Source organism: Pipra filicauda, unplaced genomic scaffold (genome assembly GCF_003945595.2).
Source record: "Pipra filicauda isolate LSUMZ 115617 unplaced genomic scaffold, ASM394559v2 scaffold661_size620017_pilon, whole genome shotgun sequence".
Classification (NCBI taxonomy): Eukaryota; Metazoa; Chordata; class Aves; order Passeriformes; family Pipridae; genus Pipra; species Pipra filicauda.
Genome location: NW_024104822.1, coordinates 567,213 through 589,249, shown reverse-complemented (window position 1 = coordinate 589,249; position 22,037 = coordinate 567,213). Strand labels below are relative to the sequence as shown.

At 51.8% G+C, this 22,037-nt stretch overlaps 1 protein-coding gene across 8 annotated transcripts in view; it reads right to left on the bottom strand.

Moving 5' to 3' along the window:
• TCF4 (transcription factor 4) overlaps positions 1–22,037 on the bottom strand; it is an 80,671-nt gene that overhangs the window by 4,289 nt on the left and 54,345 nt on the right. For 5 of the 8 annotated variants that reach the window (XM_039388538.1, XM_039388541.1, XM_039388539.1 and 2 more), the window contains 8 exons: positions 9,905–10,010; positions 9,001–9,134; positions 8,203–8,335; positions 7,275–7,342; positions 6,345–6,423; positions 4,872–4,948; positions 2,892–3,089; positions 14–149 (listed from right to left, as the gene is read on the bottom strand). In XM_039388538.1, coding sequence (XP_039244472.1) covers positions 14–149; positions 2,892–3,089; positions 4,872–4,948; positions 6,345–6,423; positions 7,275–7,342; positions 8,203–8,335; positions 9,001–9,134; positions 9,905–10,010 — 931 coding nt within the window. The remainder of the gene's footprint in view (positions 1–13; positions 150–2,891; positions 3,090–4,871; positions 4,949–6,344; positions 6,424–7,274; positions 7,343–8,202; positions 8,336–9,000; positions 9,135–9,904; positions 10,011–22,037) is intronic. The other 3 variants (XM_039388540.1, XM_039388542.1, XM_039388543.1) reach the window with 3 other exon arrangements.

Here is a 22,037-nt window from a genome sequence, read left to right as displayed (position 1 = left end):
AATGTCCACTCACCCCTGTAAGGATCCTGGGGCGGGTTCAGGTCCGGGGACGTGGCCGACTGGACGGGAAGCTGAGGGACGGGCACCTGGTTGGGCACGAGCGAGTGGCTCCCGCGGAGGCTCACCCCGTCCTCCCGGTGCGCTCCCACCTGCAGGACATGGGCAGCCCTCAGGACACCCCTGGAATTCCACCCGCAGGCTCAGGAAAACCCCTGAGACTCTCAATGCTCCTCGCCCACCAAAGGGGTGTAGAATTCCGCCCGGGATTTGAGGAGGAAAGACTTGGTGCAGAGGTTTTGCAAGGGGGGAATTCTGAGCTGTTTATCCAAAAGCTTTTCGTTGGAATAGGGAATTATTTAGGTTGGGAAAGGCCTCTAAGGCCATGTCCCCAAGTGCCACATCCACATGGATTTGAAATCCCTCCAGGAATGGGGATTCCACCCCTGCCCTGGGCAGCCTCTTCCAGGGCTTCAATCCCAAAGTTTGGGATTTGGGAGAACCCTTCTCTGCCACTGAGGCTTGGAGGTGCCAAAGGCACTGGGTTTAAGTCATGGAATCCTGGAATGGTTTGGGTTGGAAGGGACTTTAAGGATCATCCCATTCCACCCCCTGCCATGGGCAGGGACACTCACTATCCCAGTTTGCTCCAAGCCCTGTCCAACTTGGCCTTGGATATTCCAGGGATGGGGCAGCCACAACCAATGATAAAATCCAGCTCTCAACTTCCCCAAAAGGGAAATCTCAGGAAGTCCAAGCCCCCAGATCCCTCGGGATGAGCCCCGGCCCTGGGATGGTCCTCACGGAGGGCACAGATGGTCTGTGGCCGTGACAGACACTTGGGCAGGTAAAATGTCATTCCCATTCCCAAGGTGCCTCCCGGATTCCTTCCCATCTGTCCCCTCTCCAGCACAGCTGACAATTATCTCTAGGCCCATCTGTTTAATTGGGGGCTTCACAATTCCTCCCTGGAGCCAGGAAATCCGTCGGGAATCACGAGTTGGCAGCGCACTCGGAATGGTGGCTCAGCCTCCTGACAGCCCCTGATGTTCCCTGTGTCGCTGCATTCCCGACATCAGGAGACACATCCACAGGGATTTATTAACCACCCAATCCCAAATCCAAAGGGATACCTCCCTGCCAGCTCAGGGTTCCACCTTCCCTAAGGAAAAGGGGTGATGGAGGCAAGGAAGGAATGACCAAGAGGAATTAGCGGGGACAGGAGGAATTGGAATCCAGGAGGAACTGGGGGGGGGGACAGGAAAAACTGGGATTTGGGCCTCCAGGATAAGGAGAAATTGGGGTCCAGGAGATATTGGGATCCAGGCCCTCAAAACCAGGAGGAATTGGGATCCAGGCCCCCTAGACCAGGAGGAAATGGGATCCAGGAGGAATAGAAATCCAGGAGGAATGGGGGTCACTGCCACTACATTCCCACCAGGAAGCTGCTCCCTCATCCCAGACTCATCTGGATTGGGAAGGACCCCAAGCCCATCCCCTTCCACCCCCAAACTTCCCAATGCCGGGACCACCACAGCAACATTCCTTGTCCTTTATCCCACGGGATAAATCCAGCAGGGAATTGAAAGGGTGCTGTGTGTTAACCCAGGGCTGAGATAGGCCTGATTCCAAAGCCAAGCCCAGCTAAACCTGGCTTAACCCCCCCCAGCAAATCCATCCCATCCCGTTGGATGTGTGTATTCCAAATGAGTCCATTCCCCGGCCCTTTCATGTGCCCACCATCCCATAATAGTTGCCAGATGAGCGCTGGCCGGGCTATAAATAAGATCAAAAGGGAAGGAAAGGATTTAATCAGCACCAAAAAAAACACCCGGAGAGGGGAATGAAAGCAGGGAAAAGGCAAAGTTCAGAAGCTTTTTTCCACAGGAAACTTTGGTTCCAACAGAAAACTCCCTTTTTCTCCAAAAAAAAAAAACCCAAACCTTTTTTGCCACAAAACTCCTTTTTTTTTCCCAACAGAAAACTCCCTTTTTTTCCTATAGAAAAATCCCTTTGTATCTACAGAAAATTCCACTGGGATGCTCCCATTCCCATGGAGCAGCTCTTACTGGGCTGCTCCTGCCCCACTGGAATTCTCTTACCCCAGCTGGATTCTCCTGTCCCAGTGGGATGTTCCTATTCCACTGGGATGCTCCCATTCTCATGGAGCAGCTCTCACTGGGATACTCCTGTCCCACTGGGATACACGCACCCCACTGGAATTCTCCTGTCCCACTGGGATGCTCCCAATTCTATGGAGAAGCTCTTGCTGAGATCCGCCTGCCTCACCGGGATTCTCCTGTCCCACTGGGATATTCCCATTCCCATGAAACAGTTCTTATTGGGATGCTCCTGTCCCACTGGGATGCTCCTGTCCCAATGGGATGCTCCTGTCCCACCTGGATGCTCCCATTCCCATGAAGCAGCTGTTACTGGGATTCTCCTGCCCCATTGGGATGCTCCTGACCCGCTGCCATGGGGCAGATCCCACTAGGATTCTCCTGTCATGGGGCAGCTCCCACTGGGATACTCCTGTCCCACTGAGCTGCTCCTGTCCCACTGGGATGCTCCCATTCCCATGGAACAGCTCTTGCTGGAATTCTCCTGCCCCACTGGGATTTGCCTGTGCCACTGGGATGTTCCCATTGCCATGGAGCAGCTCCCACTGGGACACTCCTGCCCATATGGGATGTTCCTGTCCCACTGGGATTCTCTCATTCCTATGAGGCAGCTTCCACTGGGATCATCCTACACCAGCCAGATCATCCCATCCCAATGGGATACTCCCGCCCCCCTGGGCCGCTCCCATTTCCCCCGAGCCACTCCCGCCCCACCAGGTTGCTCCTCTCCCACCGGGACACTCGCGCCGGCCCCACCCGGCCGTGCCCGCTCACCATGATGGAGTGGCGGTTTGCCGAGAGCAGCCCGGTGCCGTAGCCGGCGCCCAGCCCGGCCATGGCACCGTTGTGGGCGCCCAGCAGCCCGTGCATGTCCCCGTGGGCCCCGGCCATGGGCGCCGCTCCCACCGCGTGGTTCCGCAGCACGTGGATGGCGTCGTCCAGCCGCTCCAGCCGGTCCTCGATCCGGCTCTGCTGCGGGGCGGGAAAAGCGGGAATGGCGTGAGGAGCCCGCCCCAGGATACAGCCAGGCCTCCCTGCTCAGCCCCTTGTGCTTCCACCTTATTATCCTTGGATTTGCTAGGTTTTCCTTGGATTTTTTTTCTCTTAAGGAACGGGTTTGCTTCCCTAGGGAATGCCACACCCTAGGGAAGGTTGAACCCCGGGGAGTGTTGAGCCCTAAGGAATGTTAACGAGTCCAGCTTTGATTTTCATGGGCAAAACAGGTTCAATGATTCCTCATGAACATGAATCAGGCCAGGACAGCATTCGCCCTCCAGGTCTCAGCAGAGCTGGAGTGAGAGCGAGGTAAAAGAAGGATTCAAAAACTGAAAATTCCAAAGGAAAATCAAAAAGAAAAGCAGGAGAAGGAAAGAAACAAAGAGGTTTCGCTGCCATTTTCCTCCCCGCTCAAATAATCCCAGGATCACACACAGAGAGGAGGAGGAACTACCAGGTCCTGCAGCCACGGGGGTTTAATCCCTACAGGTCGGAGCTCCCAAGGGATGGGGAACCTCAACAGGACATTTCCCGAGTCCCCAGGGGCCAAAGAATCTCAACAGAACACTTCCCAAGTGCTGGAGAATCTGGAACCTCACCAGGACACTTCCCAAGTCTCCAGGTGCTGCAGAACCTCAACAGCACAGTCCTGAAGTTCCCAGGGGCTAAGGAATCTCAACAGGACACTTCCCAAGCGCTGGAGAACCTGGAACCTCAATAGGACACTTTCTAAGTTCTGGAGAACCTGGAACTTCACCAGGACAGTCCCCAAGTCTCCAGATGCTGGAGAATCCCAACGGGACAATCTCAAGAGCTGTGGAACCTCCCCAGGACCCTGAGCTGCCAAGGGAACCAGGCAGAGCTGCTGGAGCTCCTCAGCAAAGCCCCCAGCCATCCCCTGCTCTCCAGAACCTCCACAGGAAAGCCTGGAAACACTGGCTTCCATCAGCACAAGGATTTCTGGACTGGGGTGGAAAACCAGCCCATCCTAATTCCTGACTCCGGCAAACTCCCCGATACTTCCAACGGAGACCATCCCTTCCCTTGGTCCGTGGGGACAGGACCAGCACCATCATCTCCATCACTGCACAGAGACCCCTCACCATCACTTCCACCACTCGGCAGGGAGAGGACCAGGACCACCATCTCCCTCACTCCAGGAGACCCCTGACCATCACATCCCTCATTCCATGGGGATCCCTGACCATGACCTCCCTCATTCCAGGGGACTCCTGACCATCATCTCCCTCATTCCATGAGCAGAAGACCCCTGACCATCACCTTCCTCATTCCCCATGGAGAGAATCCTCACCGTCATCTCTCTCACTCCATAGGGACCCCAGACCATCATCTCTGTCATTCCACGAGGAGAAAATCCCTCACCATCACCTCCCTCATTCCATGAGGATCCTTGACCATCCTCTCCCTCACCCCACAGGACTCACGGATGCACCATCCTGAGTCCACCACATCTTCCTACTCCCATCCATCCACCCACCCATCCATTCCCCCCATCTCCCTCCTCACCCTCTTTCCTGCTCCTCACCCCCTTTCCAGCAGATCCCAACACCCCCTTTCCCTCTCGGGAGCACCTCCAACCCTCCCCGCCCCGGCTCCACCACGCGACTTCCGTAGGGATGAGATTTCCGGGGCCGCTCCGGGCGCGCAAAACCTGCATGGGAGGAAGCGGCGGATGGAGCACGACATCACTGAACGCAAGGAATTCCCGCAGGAAGGAGGTCACCGGTTGGAACATACCAGGGAGTGTAAGGGACCTTCATAATTGGGAGATGATGCCGCTTGACCTCCATTCCTAGACCAAACAGCTGTTCCTGCTAATAAGTAAAATCGGAGTTACCGTTGGAACTCAGCGAGCGCAACGTTCCCGACTTTTCTGGGACGCTTTTTCCGAGGCGTGGGAATGGCCTATGCCGAGTCGGAGCTTCCCAAGGCGCTCCTCTGCGGGAGCCTCGGCGGAACTCCTGCGCTTGGAGCTCTAACTCGGCCTCACGGCGCTGGGAGGAAAAGGGATTCCTGCTCTCCAGGAGTTTGCCAAGGAAACAATTCCAGCTCTTCCTTCAATCCACTTCTATTCCCTAATTTTCTATACTGGTTTGACCCTGGGTTATCCCTATTTCCCACTGGGAAGCAGCACAGCCCAAATTATCAGGGAATTCTCCCTCTGGCTCAGCCCCTTCCATAGGGAAAGGAAGGAGACACACAGTCCCTTCTAAATTTTGGGCTAATTCCAGGGAAAATAAGGGTGGGAAGTTGTTTTTTGGGGTGTGGGACCCCCCAAGCCAGGTCAGGTGGTCCCTCTGTCGCTTCCATAGGTTTCATCTCGATCTTGCAGGATGAAGGTGGGTGTGGTGCCCTCCTGGACCTGCCCTGACCATCCCTCCTTCCCAAAGGGTCTCATCCCCGTAGGAATGTCTGGGAAGTGGGACAACACGTGAGAGGATCAGGAGCTCCCCATGGAGAGCAAGGGATGATCCCACTTTTCCCTGCCCTACAGAGACACGGTGGCCTCAGCTCCGGCTCCGGATTCCCAGTGAGTTAATCGGTATCCAAGGGATCTTGGATTACACCTGGGCTCCAAGTGGGATCTCCAGGGAGGTAGGATGTGCTGCTGGGAGGAGGAGCCAGCTGGAAAAGGGTCACGGATTAAAAACTGGGAATGCCAGTCCGAGGACTATTTCCACCTCCTGATGCTCATGAGAACAACCCCAGGCCTCGGGATTTGGGGAAAGAATGCAAATATTCCAATAAAGTCCAGGATCACAAAATCATGGAATGGACCGGGTTGGAAGGGACCTCTAAAGGTCATTCAGTCCAACCCTGGGACACCTCCCACTATCCCACATTGCTCCAAGTCTTGTCCAGCCTGGCCCTGGAGAAATCCAGGGATGGAGCAGCTCCTCTGGACAACCTGTGTCAGTGTTTTACCTCCCTGATCCTAAAAAAACCTTCCTAAAATCCAACTGCCTGGACTTAGCTCCAAACCATCGCCCCACCATTCCTGGGGGATGTCCCTGAGGTGCAGGAAGCTCCACAGGGATAACCTGGGATATTCTGGGAGACACGTACACTGGGAGCTGCAACAACCTTCTCTCTGCACCAGAGGCAGGACACCGAGGCGGGACACCCCGGTCTGAGCTCGGGTAGGGATCTCTTCCCAAAAAAAACCCACCTTAGGAGGACCCGTTCCGTAAAATAGAATCATAACAATACCTGAGAGAGAAGGGGGAGAACCAACAGGAGTTGAAGGATTTGATGAAAAGCTGTTGTTGGTGTGATCTGGAGAATAGATCTTTAAAAGATGATACACAATTAATCTAAAGCCGTCACAACCCGATCCAGACAAAAAAAAAGCTTGGAATTCTTATGCATTCCATTCATTTCAATGAAAGCAGGACAGGCTGGAAAATTCCTTCCGATCCAGTCAATTAATTCCAGGAGAGTTGAAAGCCTCTCGGCTGTGCCAGTCAGCTCTTTGATGCACAGGAGAGGAGGAAGCTGGACACCGAGTCCCTCGGGAAGGGACTCCAGGGATTGGGATTTCAGGGATCGGCTCCGACACCATTTTATTGTCTCGACTTCATTTTATGAACGAGTGTCATGAGAACTCAAAGGAACCCACTGTGCCCAGAAAATAATAGGGATGGTCCTGGTTAAAGGGCAGCCAGTGCCACTGGGATAGCGGGAACGGGGCGGGAATATCCCAGTGGGAGCTGGGAAGCGCTGTGTCCAGTTATCCCAGAAAAACATGGGAACTGCTGCCTTTAACAGCCACCACATGAACTGGAGAGGTGGAGCTGCCATAGAACAGAGAGAACCTCCAGGGATTTCCAAAGGAATCCTGTTGGAGGGTGGTCTGGGAGTGCAGGAGTCATTCCTGCTGCTGGGTTCCCTCTCCTGTGGAAAAGTGGGATGGACTTGGCACACCTCAAGCCTTCCCCTCTTTCCACTCCTATCCTACCCTAAAATTCCCTCTAAAGCTTTCCCAACACCCCCTTTCCCTGATTATCCCCTATTCCAGCCAGCACGGGCTCCAGGGGGGCGATCTGCTGCTCATCTCCAGCAACTCCAGCTGGAGAACTGGGACTCAAATTCCCTTCCCAAGGGGTCAACATGGGAATTCCAAAGTAAATGTTTCCTTACAGAGGCGAGTGCTTTCCCCAGGGCATCACCAGTCTGCGAACTTCCCGCTGCCCCACTTCCTCTGTTGGCTGCAAGGCAAAAAATTCCATGTAAAACCAGCCAGGGGAACATCCCAAAATTCCTACTCCTGCTCCACCTTCAGGAATTAATTTATTTAATTAATTTGTTATTTAATTGCTTTTAATTAGAGAAGAGTCACTTTTAATTTAATTCAGCCTCACTTGACTCTATTAGAGATTTTTTTTCCCAGTCTTATGGAATGGCTTGGGTTGGAAAGGGACCACAGGGATCATCATTCCAACCGTTAATGGGCTGGGAAAGCTTCCACGAGACCAGGTTGCTCCAACCTGGCCTTGGACACTTCCAGGGATTGGGAAAGAGCCCCAAGAAGGGAGCAGAGACCTGGCAAGTCCCTCAAGGAGGAAAGGATGGCAGAGGGTGGTTCCTTCAGGGCAGGAACTCAAAAACAGGGATATTCCAGCCTGGAAAAGCCAAGCCAGGAGGCAGCAAGGCACCGGGAAGATCCTCCACATTGGGAAGCTCACGGCTCATCCCGTTCCATGGGCAGGGACACCTTCCACCAGCCTAACTCCAAGCCCTGGCACAATTCCAGGGACCAGGAATCCACAACCCCTGGGAGAACTCGGCCTCTGAGCCTGGTTTAGTTCCTCCTTTGTTCCCAGATCCTAAAAAAACCCCCACGTCCATCTGTTGCTGGTCGACCCCACCCTCCATTCCTCCGGCATTAGTGCCGCTCCGCCATCCCGCACGGAATCACGTGTGTAATCCGAACCATGTGTCCCCATTTCCCCGTCACTTCATCACGGAATCGCTCCCGGAGAGACCAGACAGGGGGTTCTCATTTCCCGTCTTTAACCATTCCCGGGCTGCGCCAGCGGTGACTCCCAGCGCTGCTCCCGGGGCTCACCCAGGATGGAGTCGGTGCCGTTGGCCGGGGGGGTGCAGGACGAGGCGCTGTAATGGTTGGTCCCGCTCCGGTGGAACGTGGACATCGGAGGAAGACTGGAGTTGATGTCGGCTGAGGAGTGGGATGGGTAGCTCTGTGCCGAGAAAAACAGGGAATGCTGGGATTACAAAGAGGGTGGGACGCTGCTCGTGGTGTCCCGAGGGCGGTTGGAAGGGATTTTTAGGATCATTCGGTCCCATAGACAGGGACACCTTCCATAGCCCAGGTTATTCCAACCTGGACACTCCCAGGGATGGGGCAGCCACAGCTTCTCTGGGAATTCCAGCCCAGCCCCTCCCCACCCTCCCAGCCAGGAATTCCTTCCCAATATCCCATCTAACCCAGTGGGAAGCCATTCCCTCTGTCCTGTCCTTCCAGGTCCTCATCCCAAGTCCCTCTCCAGCTCTCCTGGAGCCCCTTTAGGCCCTGGAAGGGGCTCTGAGGTTTCCCTAGAGCCTTCTCTTCTCCAGGTGGATATTCCCAGCTCTCCCAGCCTGGCTCCAGGGCAGAGGGGCTCCAGCCCTCGGAGCCTCTCCGTGGCCTCCTCTGGACCTGCTCCAACACCTCCAGGTTGGAGATCCCAGCCCTGGAAGTGTCCCAGCACTAAAATGGGTTGGGTTGAAAGGGATTTAAAGGATCCTCCAATCCCACCCCTTGTCGTGGGTTGCTGCAACCTTGGGCACTTGCAGGGCTGTAGCAGCCATGGATTCTCTGGGAAGCCCCCATCCCATCCCGCTGTCCCTTCCCCGGGATCCTCACCAAGCGGTCGTGCGGGTGGAGGCTGCAGTAGCTGCTGGATTGGGGAATGTGGGAAGAGTTGCCCAGCATTCCCCCGTAGCCAGGCTGGTTCATCCCGCTGGAGGAGCTCCAGGGGTCGCTGCTGTGGTGGCCATCTGCAAGACAGGAATCAGGGAATCAGGGAATCGTGGAGCGCTTTGGCTCAGAAGGCACATCCCACACCGTCTAATCCACAGGCAGAGACACCTCCCACCATCCCGGGTTGCTCCCAGCCCATCCAGCCTGGCCTCGGACACTTCCAAGGGTAAATCTTTGATATATCATTAGAATCCTGGTAATCTCCAGCTCTGGAATTCCAGAGGAGCTTCAGAGCTCTTGGGGTGATAATAAATGAAAAGGATTAGGAAAAAATTCCTTCACGGAAAGGGTGCTCAAGCCCTGGAATAATCAGTAGTGGGTTTCTATCCCTGGAAGTGTCCAAAGAACACGTGGATGTGGCATGTGGGGACATGGATAGTGGTGGCCATGGATGGTCAGGCTTGATAATCTTGGAGGGCTTTTGCAACCCTAATAATTCCATGATTTTATGATGCTAATCCTTAAAAAGTGGATAATTTTGCCCTCAATGTGGCAAAAAACGAGCAGTCGAATTTGACATGGATCTTTCCCAACTCTGGGAATGTTATCAATTAATTTATCCCAAATTCCTTTGCATTTCCATGTAATCATGACAACCTGGAAGCAGCAAGACCTAGAAAAATTCAGGATTCAGCCTCATTTTAACCCCATAGCTCTAATTCCACGTGTAGGGAAACAAGGATATGGAGACAGGGCTTTTAGGGAAACGATCCCAAAATGGCTCAGCTATGGACAAATTAAATATAAACCTGGAGAAAAAAAGCTGGAAAATCCGTTTCCTTCCTACCTTGCATGAAGAAGGAGCTGGGAAAAGTGCTGGCTGCTGGTTTGGAGGAGGGATAACCCGGAGAATCCCTGTTGTAGTCGGCAGTACTGGCTGAGGGAGCATAAACCTGGGGAAAAAAAAAGGCTCGTTTAGCCCTCAAAATCGAGTTTTCCGGCGAAATCCCTTCCCAATCCCCCCAGAATGCAAAACCCGGGTGACTGGAAAGTCAATTCCCAGCTTCAAAAGCAGCTCCAGGCTGACATTTTCCAGCTTGGAGCGGGAATATTTGTCCAAGTCTGGGTTCTGTAAATCCAATTAGGCAGCAGATGGACATATGTTCCTCCTCGAGCCTCCCGGAGCTTAAAATAAACAGGAACTGGGAACAATGAGGAGTTCTTTTGGGATGAAAGCATGTGGCCTTTGCCCACCTTGGCACACAACTGAAACTGCTCCAAAATTCCCGGCTTTCAGCTGGACACACGTTAATTTTCCGACCGTGCCAGTACTGGCAACGTGGAATTATGGTGTTATGCCGGGATATGAAATTCCCAGGGATCCAGCCTGAAAGGAGTCTGAAAAAGCTGGAGCAGCACGAGACCACCAACACAGTACGGGGACACTCCAGGGGGGAAAACTCCGCCTCTCCCCAGAACGACTCAAGTCATTGCTACAAAAAGCCGGGAGCGGGTGCCAAACACTCCTCACTCCCAGTTTTCCCTAAGTCACCAGAGCCCAGCCACTGGAATTCTCCCTCTGAGCTCCAGAGGGAATTTGAAGGTCGGATCCCCCGAGCCAGGCCGGCTGGATGCAGGGAAGATGTTGTGCAGGGTGGGATGGATTCCTGCCACTCCCGCTCTCCAGATGGTCGGGAAGGCTGAATCCCTGTCATCTCCTGGATGAAAATGGATCCCTTCCTGCCTCCATTTTGAAGCGGCAGCAGCTCCCAGGAGTTGGCACCACGCCCGCTCCCGGCATTTGCGGAGAATAGGGAAGAGAAATCCAGGGAAGCGCAGCTGGAAGAGACCCCGGGGCTGAAGGGGCTCCTCTCCACAGAACCCCCCCAAAACCAGGGAGAGCAGGGGCGGGGGGGTGGGATGCGGAGGGACATCCCACTGGAGTTCCTGGAGGCGCGTGCCGGGCGGCACATCCGGAGGGTTGGGAATTTCAGCGGTGGCTCCGTGGTGGGGCCAACGCTCCAAAGGAAAGAAGTGGGAGTGAATCCCAGGAAAGCTGGAGACTTTGGATGGGTAAATCAAGAGGAAACACACTCTGCGCCCACCAGATCCCGGATCATGGAGCGGGAGATTCCGGCTGGGATGAGACACCACCCAAGGCACCAGGATCACGGGAGAGGAAGTTCCATTCCCATGCCACCATTTCTTTGGATTAAGGGCATGGATGCACTGCACGGAACACCAAATCCTACTGCCTGCTCAGGATTTGGGAATGAGGCTCCAGGTGCTCTCCTCATCCCAGAGAGGGAGGGTCAGGGATACAGGGAAGAGGCTTTGGAAAAGCCCGAGAGACGGTGGGAGGCACCACAGAATTCCAGGACAGCTGGGGGTGGAAGGGATTTTAAGGATCATCCCATTCCATGGGCAGAGACACCTTCCACAGACCAGGTTATTCCAACCCAGACGTGGACACTTCCAGAGATGGGAGTCTTTGGGAATCTGTGCCAGGGCCTCCCCAGCATATCTCCATCCCTGGAATTGTCCCAGGCCAGCTTGCAGCATCCTGGTGGGAGGTGTCCCTTCCCAGTGGAAGCGCTGATCCTCAAAATCCCTTCCAACCCCAACCATTCCATGGTTCTCCATCCATCCATCCATCCCAGCCTCATTCCCAATTTGATGGCAAATCTGGATCTAGGGACATCAATATCCATCTGGAAAACCCGAATTTAGCAACTCCCTGACTCACCTGGGAGGTTTGAGGAGATGGTGAAGAATGATCCCGGAAAAACACGCCATTCCGGAGCAAATCCCACCACACTGGAGCCATTTTGGGAGCAAATCCCAAACACCTTTTCTTTAAATTCCTGGGGATGGAGCCTGGGTTTGCTTCCATCTGAGCATCCCGGAGTGCTCCTGCTGGATGGACCCCAGTGTCTTGTGGATTCAAAGCTTCCCAAATTAAGGATGAAGAGCCTTGAGAAGTCCTATCAGCTACCAGGTGAACCGGGAGTGGGATATCCGTCTCCGGTGGGAATCACCAAGCACCAGGAGATGCCTCCGGGATCCACCCTGGAACAGCTGCAGGTGTTTGGGAACCCAACCCAGCTGGAAAATTAAGAATTATGGAGTCCCAACTCCTGGCCCCGTGAGGACAACTCTAAAATCCCACCTGGGAGCGTTGTCCAAAGGCTCCTGGAATGCCGGTGCCATGAGCACTTCCCTGTTCCAGTGCCTGACTACCTCGTGGGGAACCTTATCCCAAAATCCAACCTATCCCCTGCCACAGCTCCAGCTGCTCCCTTGGATCCTCCCACCGGTCACCTGCCCTTTGTGCCACAACTTCCTTGGTCACGACAGGCCTCGTTCTTCCCGCTCCGGCCTCCGGAGCCCGGGAATGCTGCACCCACATGGACAAACAAGACGGGGGGAAAACTCCAATAGTAATTAAAAAAATACTCCCTAAATCCCATTTTTCCTCCTTTCCAACCCCTGAGGGACACACTCCGTGCTGTCCTCGCTCTTCCCCATCCGGCTTGGGACAAAATCCCTCAGTTCAGTGCAAAATTCCCTCATTTCAGTGTGAAATTCCCTCATTTTCAATGAAAATCCCCAAAGTAACCCCCCCCTCCAACCCGCTCCAGGTTTCCAGCGCTTTTCCAACAGCAGGTCCCTTAATTTGGGCCACATGTGTCCGGGGGAGCGGGGGGAGAGGAAGAGGAGCGGGCCGCGGGGGCGGCGGGCACGGATGAAAAGCCAGGGAAGCGCATTCCCGGCGCGGGCTGGAAGGGGCCGGAAGGAAAAGGCACCCACCCACCTCGGCCTGACCTGCGAGGGCCCCAATCCCAACCAGATGTCGGCGCTTCCAGAGCCTTCTCCCGGCACAAACACTCCCAGGGCCAGCAAAGGTAATTGGGAGCAGCTGAGCTCTGGCGCAGAGCAGCACATGGAAAAAAAAAACCCCGGAGCCCGGAGCGGGATGAGATTCCAGGCCCTGCCGAGCGCAGTGGGAAAACAAGTGGAGCGGGAAGGAAAGGCACCTGTCCAGCACAGGGGGTGGAGAAGGCTGGGATCAGAACACCCAAAGCACTCCAGAACCCCGGAATTGCCGCTGGAGCCGGTTGTCCGGCACACAGTGAACCTCCCGGGATGGCAGGTTTAATCCTGGGATTATCACAAGCATGGAATGCTCTGGGGTGGAAGGGATTGAAGGATCATCCAGTTCTCTGGGCAGGGACACCTTCCACAGCCCAGGTTATTCCAGCCTACCCTTGGACACTTCCAGGGATCCAGGGGCAGCCACAGCTTCTCTGGGAATTCCATCCCGGTCTCTCACCGCCCTCCCAGCCAGAAATTCCTTCCCAATATCCCACCTAACCCATCTGGAAGCCATTCCCTGTGTCCTGTCCCTCCAGGTCCTCATTCCAAGTCCCTCACCAGCACTGGGAATTCCTGGCTGGAAGAGTCGTGAGGGACTGGGATGGAATTCCAAGAGAAGCAGTGGCTGCCCCATCCCTGGAAGTGCCCAGGGCCAGCTTGGAATAACCTGGACTATGGAAGACGTGTGGGCTGGGAATGAGATGATCCTTCCATTTCCCCTATCCCGGGATTCTCCGCTCCCCCCTGGAATGCCATCCCAGCACCCCCCAAACATCAGCTGCTTGACTTTTCCTCCCTTCTCCCACTCTCCGGGATCCTCCAAAGCCGCAGATCCTGCTGGCTCAAATGTTTTCCAGATGGGAAGGCCGAGCCCTGCACTCGGAAACGCCTGGAGTTAAAAAGGGGTCAAGGAAATTAGAGAGGGAAGAAAAAAATTCTGCCCTGATGTCATCCCTGCGCAGCAGGACACGGCTGGAAAAGCAACACGAACGGCCCAGAGCCGCAGCTTTTCCAGCCACACTCTGCTTCCTGATCCTTCACAAGATCATGGAATGGTTGGGCTTGGAAAGCCCATCTCGTTCTGTAAGGACACCTTCCACTCTCCCAGGTTGCTCCAAGCCTTGTCCAGCCTGGATTGATTTCTCCATCCAAGGTCATTCCCAAAGCAGTCCAGGAGCAAAATCACCCCCCAGCCAGCTCAGGTGGATTCTGCTCCAACACATCCCTAATTCTGGGATCCTGGAAAACCAGGAGGCTGAGCTCGCTGAATGGTCCCAGCATGACACTTCCAACAGGGATTAGGGAAGGAAAAGAGAGAGTGAGAGGAATGACAACAGGAAAACACCAAGGAATGGGTGAGGAGATTGGATCCACCCCTGCCAGGGCTGGCCAACCCTTTCCAGGCAGGAATTTTCCCTCATGTCCAACCTAAATCCCTGCAGGAATGGAGACTCCATCCCTGCCCTGGGCACCCTTTCCACAGTGTTGGAGTTGGCTGCCCCATCCCTGGGATTGTCCAAGGATAAGGCTTGGAGCAACCTGGTCTGCGGAAGGCGTGGGGTGGAACAAGATGATCCTTCTGGTACCTTCCCATCCAAGGCACTTCCTGATCCCACAATCCCATGAAATGAAAGTCTGATGAGCAGAAAGGATCCCAAACTGGGCTGAACCTTCCCAGAGTCAGATTTTTAGGAAGAGGCGGGTCCTGTTCCAAGCCCAGCACCTCAACCCCACCCCGGGGGATGAATCCTGAGCCGTGCCCTCAGCACAAATTCCCTCTGGTCCGGGAAGGGCGGGAACGTGGCTCCGGCACTTCCAGGTGCCGAACACCGAGGGAAGCGACCGTTCGCTTTCTCCGTCAGCAGAGACGTCGGGATCCGTTAATAAATCCATTGGCAAACCCTCCTCTGATCCAGGGAGACAGCCCCAAGTTCCAGGAAAAGAAATTATCTCTAATTACCTGGAATTGCTGTCTTCCTCCCGCTATCAGCCCCAATTATTCCTGCCTAATCAGCCCTTCAGGGATGTGGCGCCCGGGAAGGCCGAGAGGCACTTAGAGCAGCGACTTTTCCCTCTTTTCCAGCTGGAAATTTTCCCTTCATTATCACTCAGGCCTCGGATTCTCACCCGGAAAAGCTGGAAAAGGTGTCATTTAAGGAAAGATAAAATCCAGCCGAGGCCGTTCCCTCCCACGATCCGAGCCTGTAGCGAGGGAAAAGCAGCTGGAAAACACACAAGTTACTTATTCCCACTTTTTTGAGGATGATTTCCGCTTTAGCAAACACCAGGACAGCAAATGTGGGATGCAAGGAGGCTCCCGCTTTAAGCTCTGCCTAAATCCCGCAGAACTAAGCTTCCAAAAATCCCTCACAAGCTCAAACCACTGGAATTTCTGGGGATGAATCACTGGAAAAGCAGCTGGAGAGATTTTGGCACCACAGGGTTTGGAGTAAAATCAATGAATACCAAGATTATCGGGAATATTCCGGGTTTAAACACCACCAAGGGAAACTCGGGGGGTTAAGACGGCGATTTAGGCTCGAGTTTGACTCCGGCTTAAACTCGGTCATGTGGGAATGGGCAGGAATTAAAAATAACCCTTACGCTGGGAAGCTGGAACCATTCCCAGTCAGAGCCGCACGCAGAGAACTGGGAAAGGCTGGGCCGAACAAAAGTCCAATTCAAATCAAATCATTCAAACAAACCACCAAAAAACCCCCCAAAATCATTTTCCTTCCGAGTTTTGCAGCTAAAATTAATTAACTAATAACTATTTAATTAATCAAAACAGGAATATTACTGTTTCAATAACAGCAGTTCCAGGCAAGGCAGGAATAAATATAAACCTGATTATATCCTATAAAAATATATATATTTTAGAGATCCCAACCAGCTTCTCCTCATTCCAAAGCAAATTTTGCTGCTCCAAAGCTTGACATCAATTTAAACTCTGCTTTGTTTCTCCCTGTTCCAGCTGGATTTAAAGCTGGGCTTGAAATCCCAGAACCCCCCAGGATTTTGATCCTGATTTCTGGATCCAATTTGCTTCTGAAAGGCCCCAGATATTCCCTAAATATTAAAATTCTTGCCAGTCGGTGTCACCACAACTCGGGGCTGCTGCTCCTGGGGCTCTCCCAGCAATGCCAAGGGTTGGTCCCAGTTTTAAACCCCTATTTTGCAGAAAAAAATAAACCAATAAAACAGGAAATAAAAAGCTAAAATGCACGTTATTCCTGAAAATTCCCAGAGAGAAAATAGGGATTAGGGCAAGGAGTAAAGCGAGGAGCAGCATTTTGGGGGGAAAAAATCCCCTTTGGAGGGCTCTGAGGAAAAAGAGGGGAAAAGGCTGGGAACAGAAAGTAAGCGCCGAGCGCTTCCCAAAGAAGCGGCTCCAAACTTGTTTACGCTCCCGCTTCCCGAGGAATTCAAGATGGTGGGAGCCCACCAAAGGGAGCCCCTTCCGAAGGGGGGCCGATCAAAGCCAGGATTCGGGTTTAATTGACCGCTCATTAAGCTCCATTAGGTTCGGGAGCAAGGATGGAAAGAATTCCTTAACCCCATCCTTGCCTTCCGTCAGCCGGGAGAAGGAGCTGCCTCGGGATCGAGTGTTAGTGTTAGCGCGCCAAAACACTGGGGGGAAAGCGGATTAATGTTAAAAAATATGAATTTGTTTTGAAATTAAAAAGCTGCTGGAGGAGGAAACACATGGGAAAGGTGTCTCCTGGGAAAAGGGGATTTTTGGGAGAAACCTGGCTGGAAATCCAGCAGTTTCCTGGGATGAGGGAGCACCGACAGCCCCGGATGTGTCCGTGGGGGTTTTATAACACAGATATCCTCAATTTGGGAAAACTCAAGGGTTTATACTCACAGGCATCCCAAATACTGGAAAACTCTGGAAAAGCCTATAAAAAGGTCCCCCATGACCGGGAGAATTGCCGGAGACCCGTGGGAATGCTGCGATCCCTCAGTGTCCCTTCGGCCTCTGGTTCAAGGTCGTGAGGGGAAAACTTCCTGCCAATGCAAAACCAGCTGGAAAACCGGGCTCTGGGATGGCATTTGGGAATAAAATATCCATTGCAAGGTAGTGTTTCTTGGGTTTAACATTCCAGAGGATCCTATAAATGGAAGGATTTAATCCCACAGTGGGACTGATGATCTTAAAGGCCTTTTCCAACCCTAACAATTCCATGATCCCTGCTTAGGCATGGAAAAGCTGAGGATTAAAAAAAAAACCAGGAAATAAGAGCCCCCAAAATTCCTGTTTTATGGATCAGGACTTTGAACCCCACAGATGCGAACAGGCCTCGCTGCCGGCCCCAATCCCGTTTGATTCATTCCATCTAATGATTTTTGGCAGCCGATCCCACATTTCACTGAAAGGCCTTTAATGAGCTCCATATCTTTTATTTTTCCCGACGTTTCTTTTCCTCATTAAGATGCACTTGTTGGGATGGGGGGGGGGACGGGGGGATGAGGGTGTTTTTTTTCCATAGGAAACCGAAATATTAATGCAAATTGGCCTCCCGAAGTTAAAAAGCGGGAATTTGCATACCAGGAACCAAAGGGAACAACCGAACGCGCCTCTTCACACCATAATTACCCGGGAAAAAGCACGGAGTGTGTGAAGCATCCCGAGCTCCGGGATGGAGCAGCTGCCGGAGCCGTTATCTCCCGGTGCCCAGCGGCTCCGGGAAAAGAGGGGCTGGGAGACTTTGCTTCCGGATGAAAGGGAATTTTTAAGGGCTAGGAATGAGGTTCCGGGAATGGAATTATCCCAAGGGAAAGCTGCGATGGGGTTTTTCCAGTGTGTCTTATCCCAGAGCCAGAGGCCAATGGAATTCCCAGTTTATGCAACACTAGCTGGAGGAATTCCTTGCGTAAAGGAAATACAGGGATGAACCAGATTTGGCATGTGGATACAGAAATATTCCAAAAATTGGGATCCAAAGTTCTCCAGGAGAACTTGCTGCTCCCAGGAACTTTGTGGGAGGATATCCCAGGAGAGCCTGGACTGAGATGGGGAGGGAAAGGGTTAAATTCCCACTGATCCCATGGTATGGAAGCAAACTCATTCCTGCACCAGGGATGAGAGATCTTCATCCCTGTAAACCCTCAGAGGTTGTGGATTCCAGCCTGGAATCCAGCTGGAGCAACCTAGGCTACGGGAGGTGTCCCTGCCCATGGAATGGGATGGGATTTAAGGTCTCTTCCCTCCCAAACCATTCCAGCATTCCCGGGTTACAGAGACTTCACCAGTGGAGGTGGAAGGGACTCAACCTACTGAACATTCCAACCCTTCCAAGAGGAACCAATCCATTAAACATTCCAAGCCATCCACCTGGCTACAACCAGATCCACATCCTGGATCCCACAGATCCGGGTGTGTCAGTAAGGGGGATAAATAGGGAATGGGATCCTGCCAGGTGTAATTTGATTTCCTGGGATTTATCTCTTCCCAGATTACAATTCCACAGTTCCCAAGCTCAGGCTGGATATGGAAATGCTGGAGAGTGGCCACATCCAGGGATGTTGGGATCTGGAGCGATCCCACAGTATTTATGGATGTGGGAAAGAGGGAAAGGAGGGAAAAAAGCAAAAAAGGGAAGAAATGGGAAAAGGGAAGAGGAAAAGGGCAAAGAAAAAAGGGATCGTTCCCGGCCCTTTCATTCCCACAATGGCCCAGCTGCTCCACGACATTCCCGGAGCGGCCTCTCCAATTACCGGCCCCGTGTCCCGGGAACGCGCCAGGCCTGGAGAACAGTGGGATTCAGCTCCGCTTCCCGTGACCCGGGGGGCTGGAGGCTCCCTCTCCGCACTCCAGCTGCTTCCCATTCCCAAAAAAAAGCAGGATTTCATCCCGCACAATGTCCCCCATAAAGCTGCAAGTGGATGGAATTTCCTCCACAGCAACTTTGGGAAGGTTTCCTGGTTTGTTTTTTTCCCAGGATTATTCATTTCCAAAGCAAAGCTGACGCAATTCCAGAGGGGAAAAATTCCCAGCTCTGATTCTACAGCACAAATCCCAGATATTTGTATTTCCCTGCTTGCGAGGTTCAAATGCACCTGGAATGTTGTGCCCTGCACACTGGGTTTTCCAGGAATCCCTCAGTTCGGGAAAAGCTGGGAGCATCCAAAGCCTTAGGGAACAACCACAGGAAAAAAGGAGAAATCCCTGGAAAATGAAGGATCCCAACCAACTTAATGGAAGCTCTAAAATCCAGGAAGTTGCAAAAAGCAATTCCAGGATTTCAGGGAGAATATCCCTAAAGTAACATCCGAGCTGCTGGAATTTGGGCTGACAGGGATCGGAGGATCTGGAGGTACCTGAGGAGCCCCTTCCCCCCTCCTGAAGCAATTTTAACGAGCCTGGGAATTTCTTCCCATAAAAAGGAGCGCCGGGATCGGTGCTGACGTAACGATCCATCGGCAGAGACGCTCCTTTGATTCCCAAACAATAACAAATCCAGGCACTTTCGATCCCAAACCCCTGTGTATCCCACCAGCTCCCCAGAGCACCCGCACAAGGAGAATTCCCAGGTTTTTCAGGCAGGAAAATAGAGAAAAGAAAGGAAAACTTGGATTGATGCCGGAGCATCTGCACTACATTAATTCCCCCCCCTTTTTTTTAAAGGAAAAAAAAATAGGGAAAGGAAAGGAAAAAGTGGATTCTCATCAGAACATCTTCAGGAAAAAAATAATAAGGAATTCCTTTTTTTTTTTAAGGAGGAAGAATAGGGAAAAGAAAGGAAGAGCTGGATTCTCCCCAGAGCATCTCCCCAAAGCTAATTCCCTAATTTTTAATGCAGGAAAAAATAGGGAAAAGAAGGAAAAGCTGGTTCTCATTCCAACATCTGCACAAAAGTGATTCCCCGGTTTTTTTAAGGAAAATAAAAATAGGGAAAAGGAAGGAAGAGTTGGAGCATCTTCACTGAATTAATTCCCTATTTTTTTTCCAAAGGAAAAATAATAGGGAAAAGTGAGGGAAAGCTGGATTCTCCCTAAAGCATCCTCACAAAACTAATTCCCTTTTTGTTTTTTTCCCAAAGGAAAAAAAACCTGGGAAAAGGAAGGAAAAGCCACCCTGCAGTTCCCAGAGGATTTTCCTACAGCTGTGGGGGGGCTCAGGAAGAGGCTGCTCCGGGTCCTTCCCATCCCATGGGGCTGGAAAACTTCCAAGAAGCATTAAAAAACTGGGAGAATTAGAAACTAATTCTGAAAATCAGGAGGAAAACGACGCAGAGAGGTGAAAATATTCCCTTTTCCCAAGGAATTCCCAGGGTAAAGAAGCCAATCCCGGTCTCTCGAGTAAAGCCGAGCCTAACTGAAACCAGACTTTGGGCGAAACAGGAAACAAACAATCCCTGGGAACAATTTCCTGGAGATCAATTGGAAAAGGCGCTTCCAGAGGTTTTGTTAAACCCCCCTCACTCCCCATTCCAGCCCTTCCCACAAAAAAGGAGGATCAGAACGGATATTATTCCAAGATGTCAACACCCCGACGTGGTTTTCCGGGTCCTCCAGGGGCAGAGATTCCATTTGGAAACAGCCAAATTCCACTTGGAAATGATAAAATTCCATCAAAAATCACAACATTCCACTCCTAAATGGTAAAATTCCATTCCTAAATGATACAATTCCATTAAAAATGGTAAAATTCCACTCCTAAAGGGTAAAATTCCATTTCCAAATGGCAAGATTCCACTCAGAATTCCCATGTTGAGGCCTAAAATATTCCCAGGTGTCGTCCCACAGTTTCCTTTCTGTCAGCACACACGAAGTAGCTCTAATTCCATGATTCCCTCTGCATCCCAAGATGGAAGAATTCCCCGAATCCCTCCCAATCCAGCATGAGGCTGCTTGGATTCCCATAAAATCCAGCGGGAATGAGCCACTAAGTGGTTTTTTTAAGGGAATAACGAAGAATTCCAGGCCTTAAAAGCTATTCCCGCTATTCCAGCAGGCTCCAAAATCCAGGATCACTTATTCTCTTGCTCCAGATCCCAAAGCACAACCCCCTGGGGGAAATGTGTGGAAAATACCTGGAATTTTATCGCTGGAATGGGAATTATTGCATTTTGGTTTGTCATTCCCAACGGGAGCGGAGGGATTTTCCAGCGAAATCGAGGAATTTTGGGAAAACTTTGGAAGATGTTCTGGCTCCCAATCCCAGCCGGGGGGGGGGGTTACGGACACAGAGAGAAATGTTATGGAGAGATATTTCCATGGAATTTATAAAAGCTGAGGGAAGGAAGCAAGTTCTCTCCGGACTGACAGGGACTGAGGGAGACGGACGGATGGATGGATTGGGATTTATCGGCATCGCTCGGGAGATGCGGGGCCATCCCAGGGCAGGCTCAGGGAGAGTCATCGCTCAGGGAGCGGGAGAGCGGGAGAGACGGATCCACGGATTCACAGAGCTCCTCACCTACAGACTGCCAGGCATTTCCCCACGGATTCATGGAGAGATCGATCAGGACATGCACAGACACGCTGCTAGAGTCCATCCAGAGAGTTACAGCTACACATTCGTGGCTATTTCTCCCCAGATTTAGAGTTATTTGTCTAGAGATTTGTAGACCTTCGTAGATATCAATCGATAGATTATGGAGAGATTTATAGAGATTTATCTATGGATTTATGGACACATTTATAGAGATTTCTCCAAAGATTTATAGTTATTTATCTGTAGATTTATGGACATTTATCTAGAGATTTATAGATATTTATCCATAGATTTATAGAGATGTGTAGAGATTTCTCTATAGATGTAGAGGTACATTTATAGATATTTCTCTAGAGATTTACAGACACATTTACAATTATTTATCTACAGGTTTATAGATATTTCTCTATAAATTTATAGATATTGGTAGATATTGATCTACAGATTTATAAGCACATTTATAGATATTTATCCAGAGATTTATAGTTCTTTATCTAGAGATTTATAGACACATTTATAGATCTTTCTCTAGAGATTTATAGCTATTTCTCTATAGATTTATTGAGATTTATCGAGAGATTTATAGATCTTTGTAGATATTAATCTATAGATTACAAGGAGATTTAGAGATATTTATCTATGGATTTATGGACACATTTAT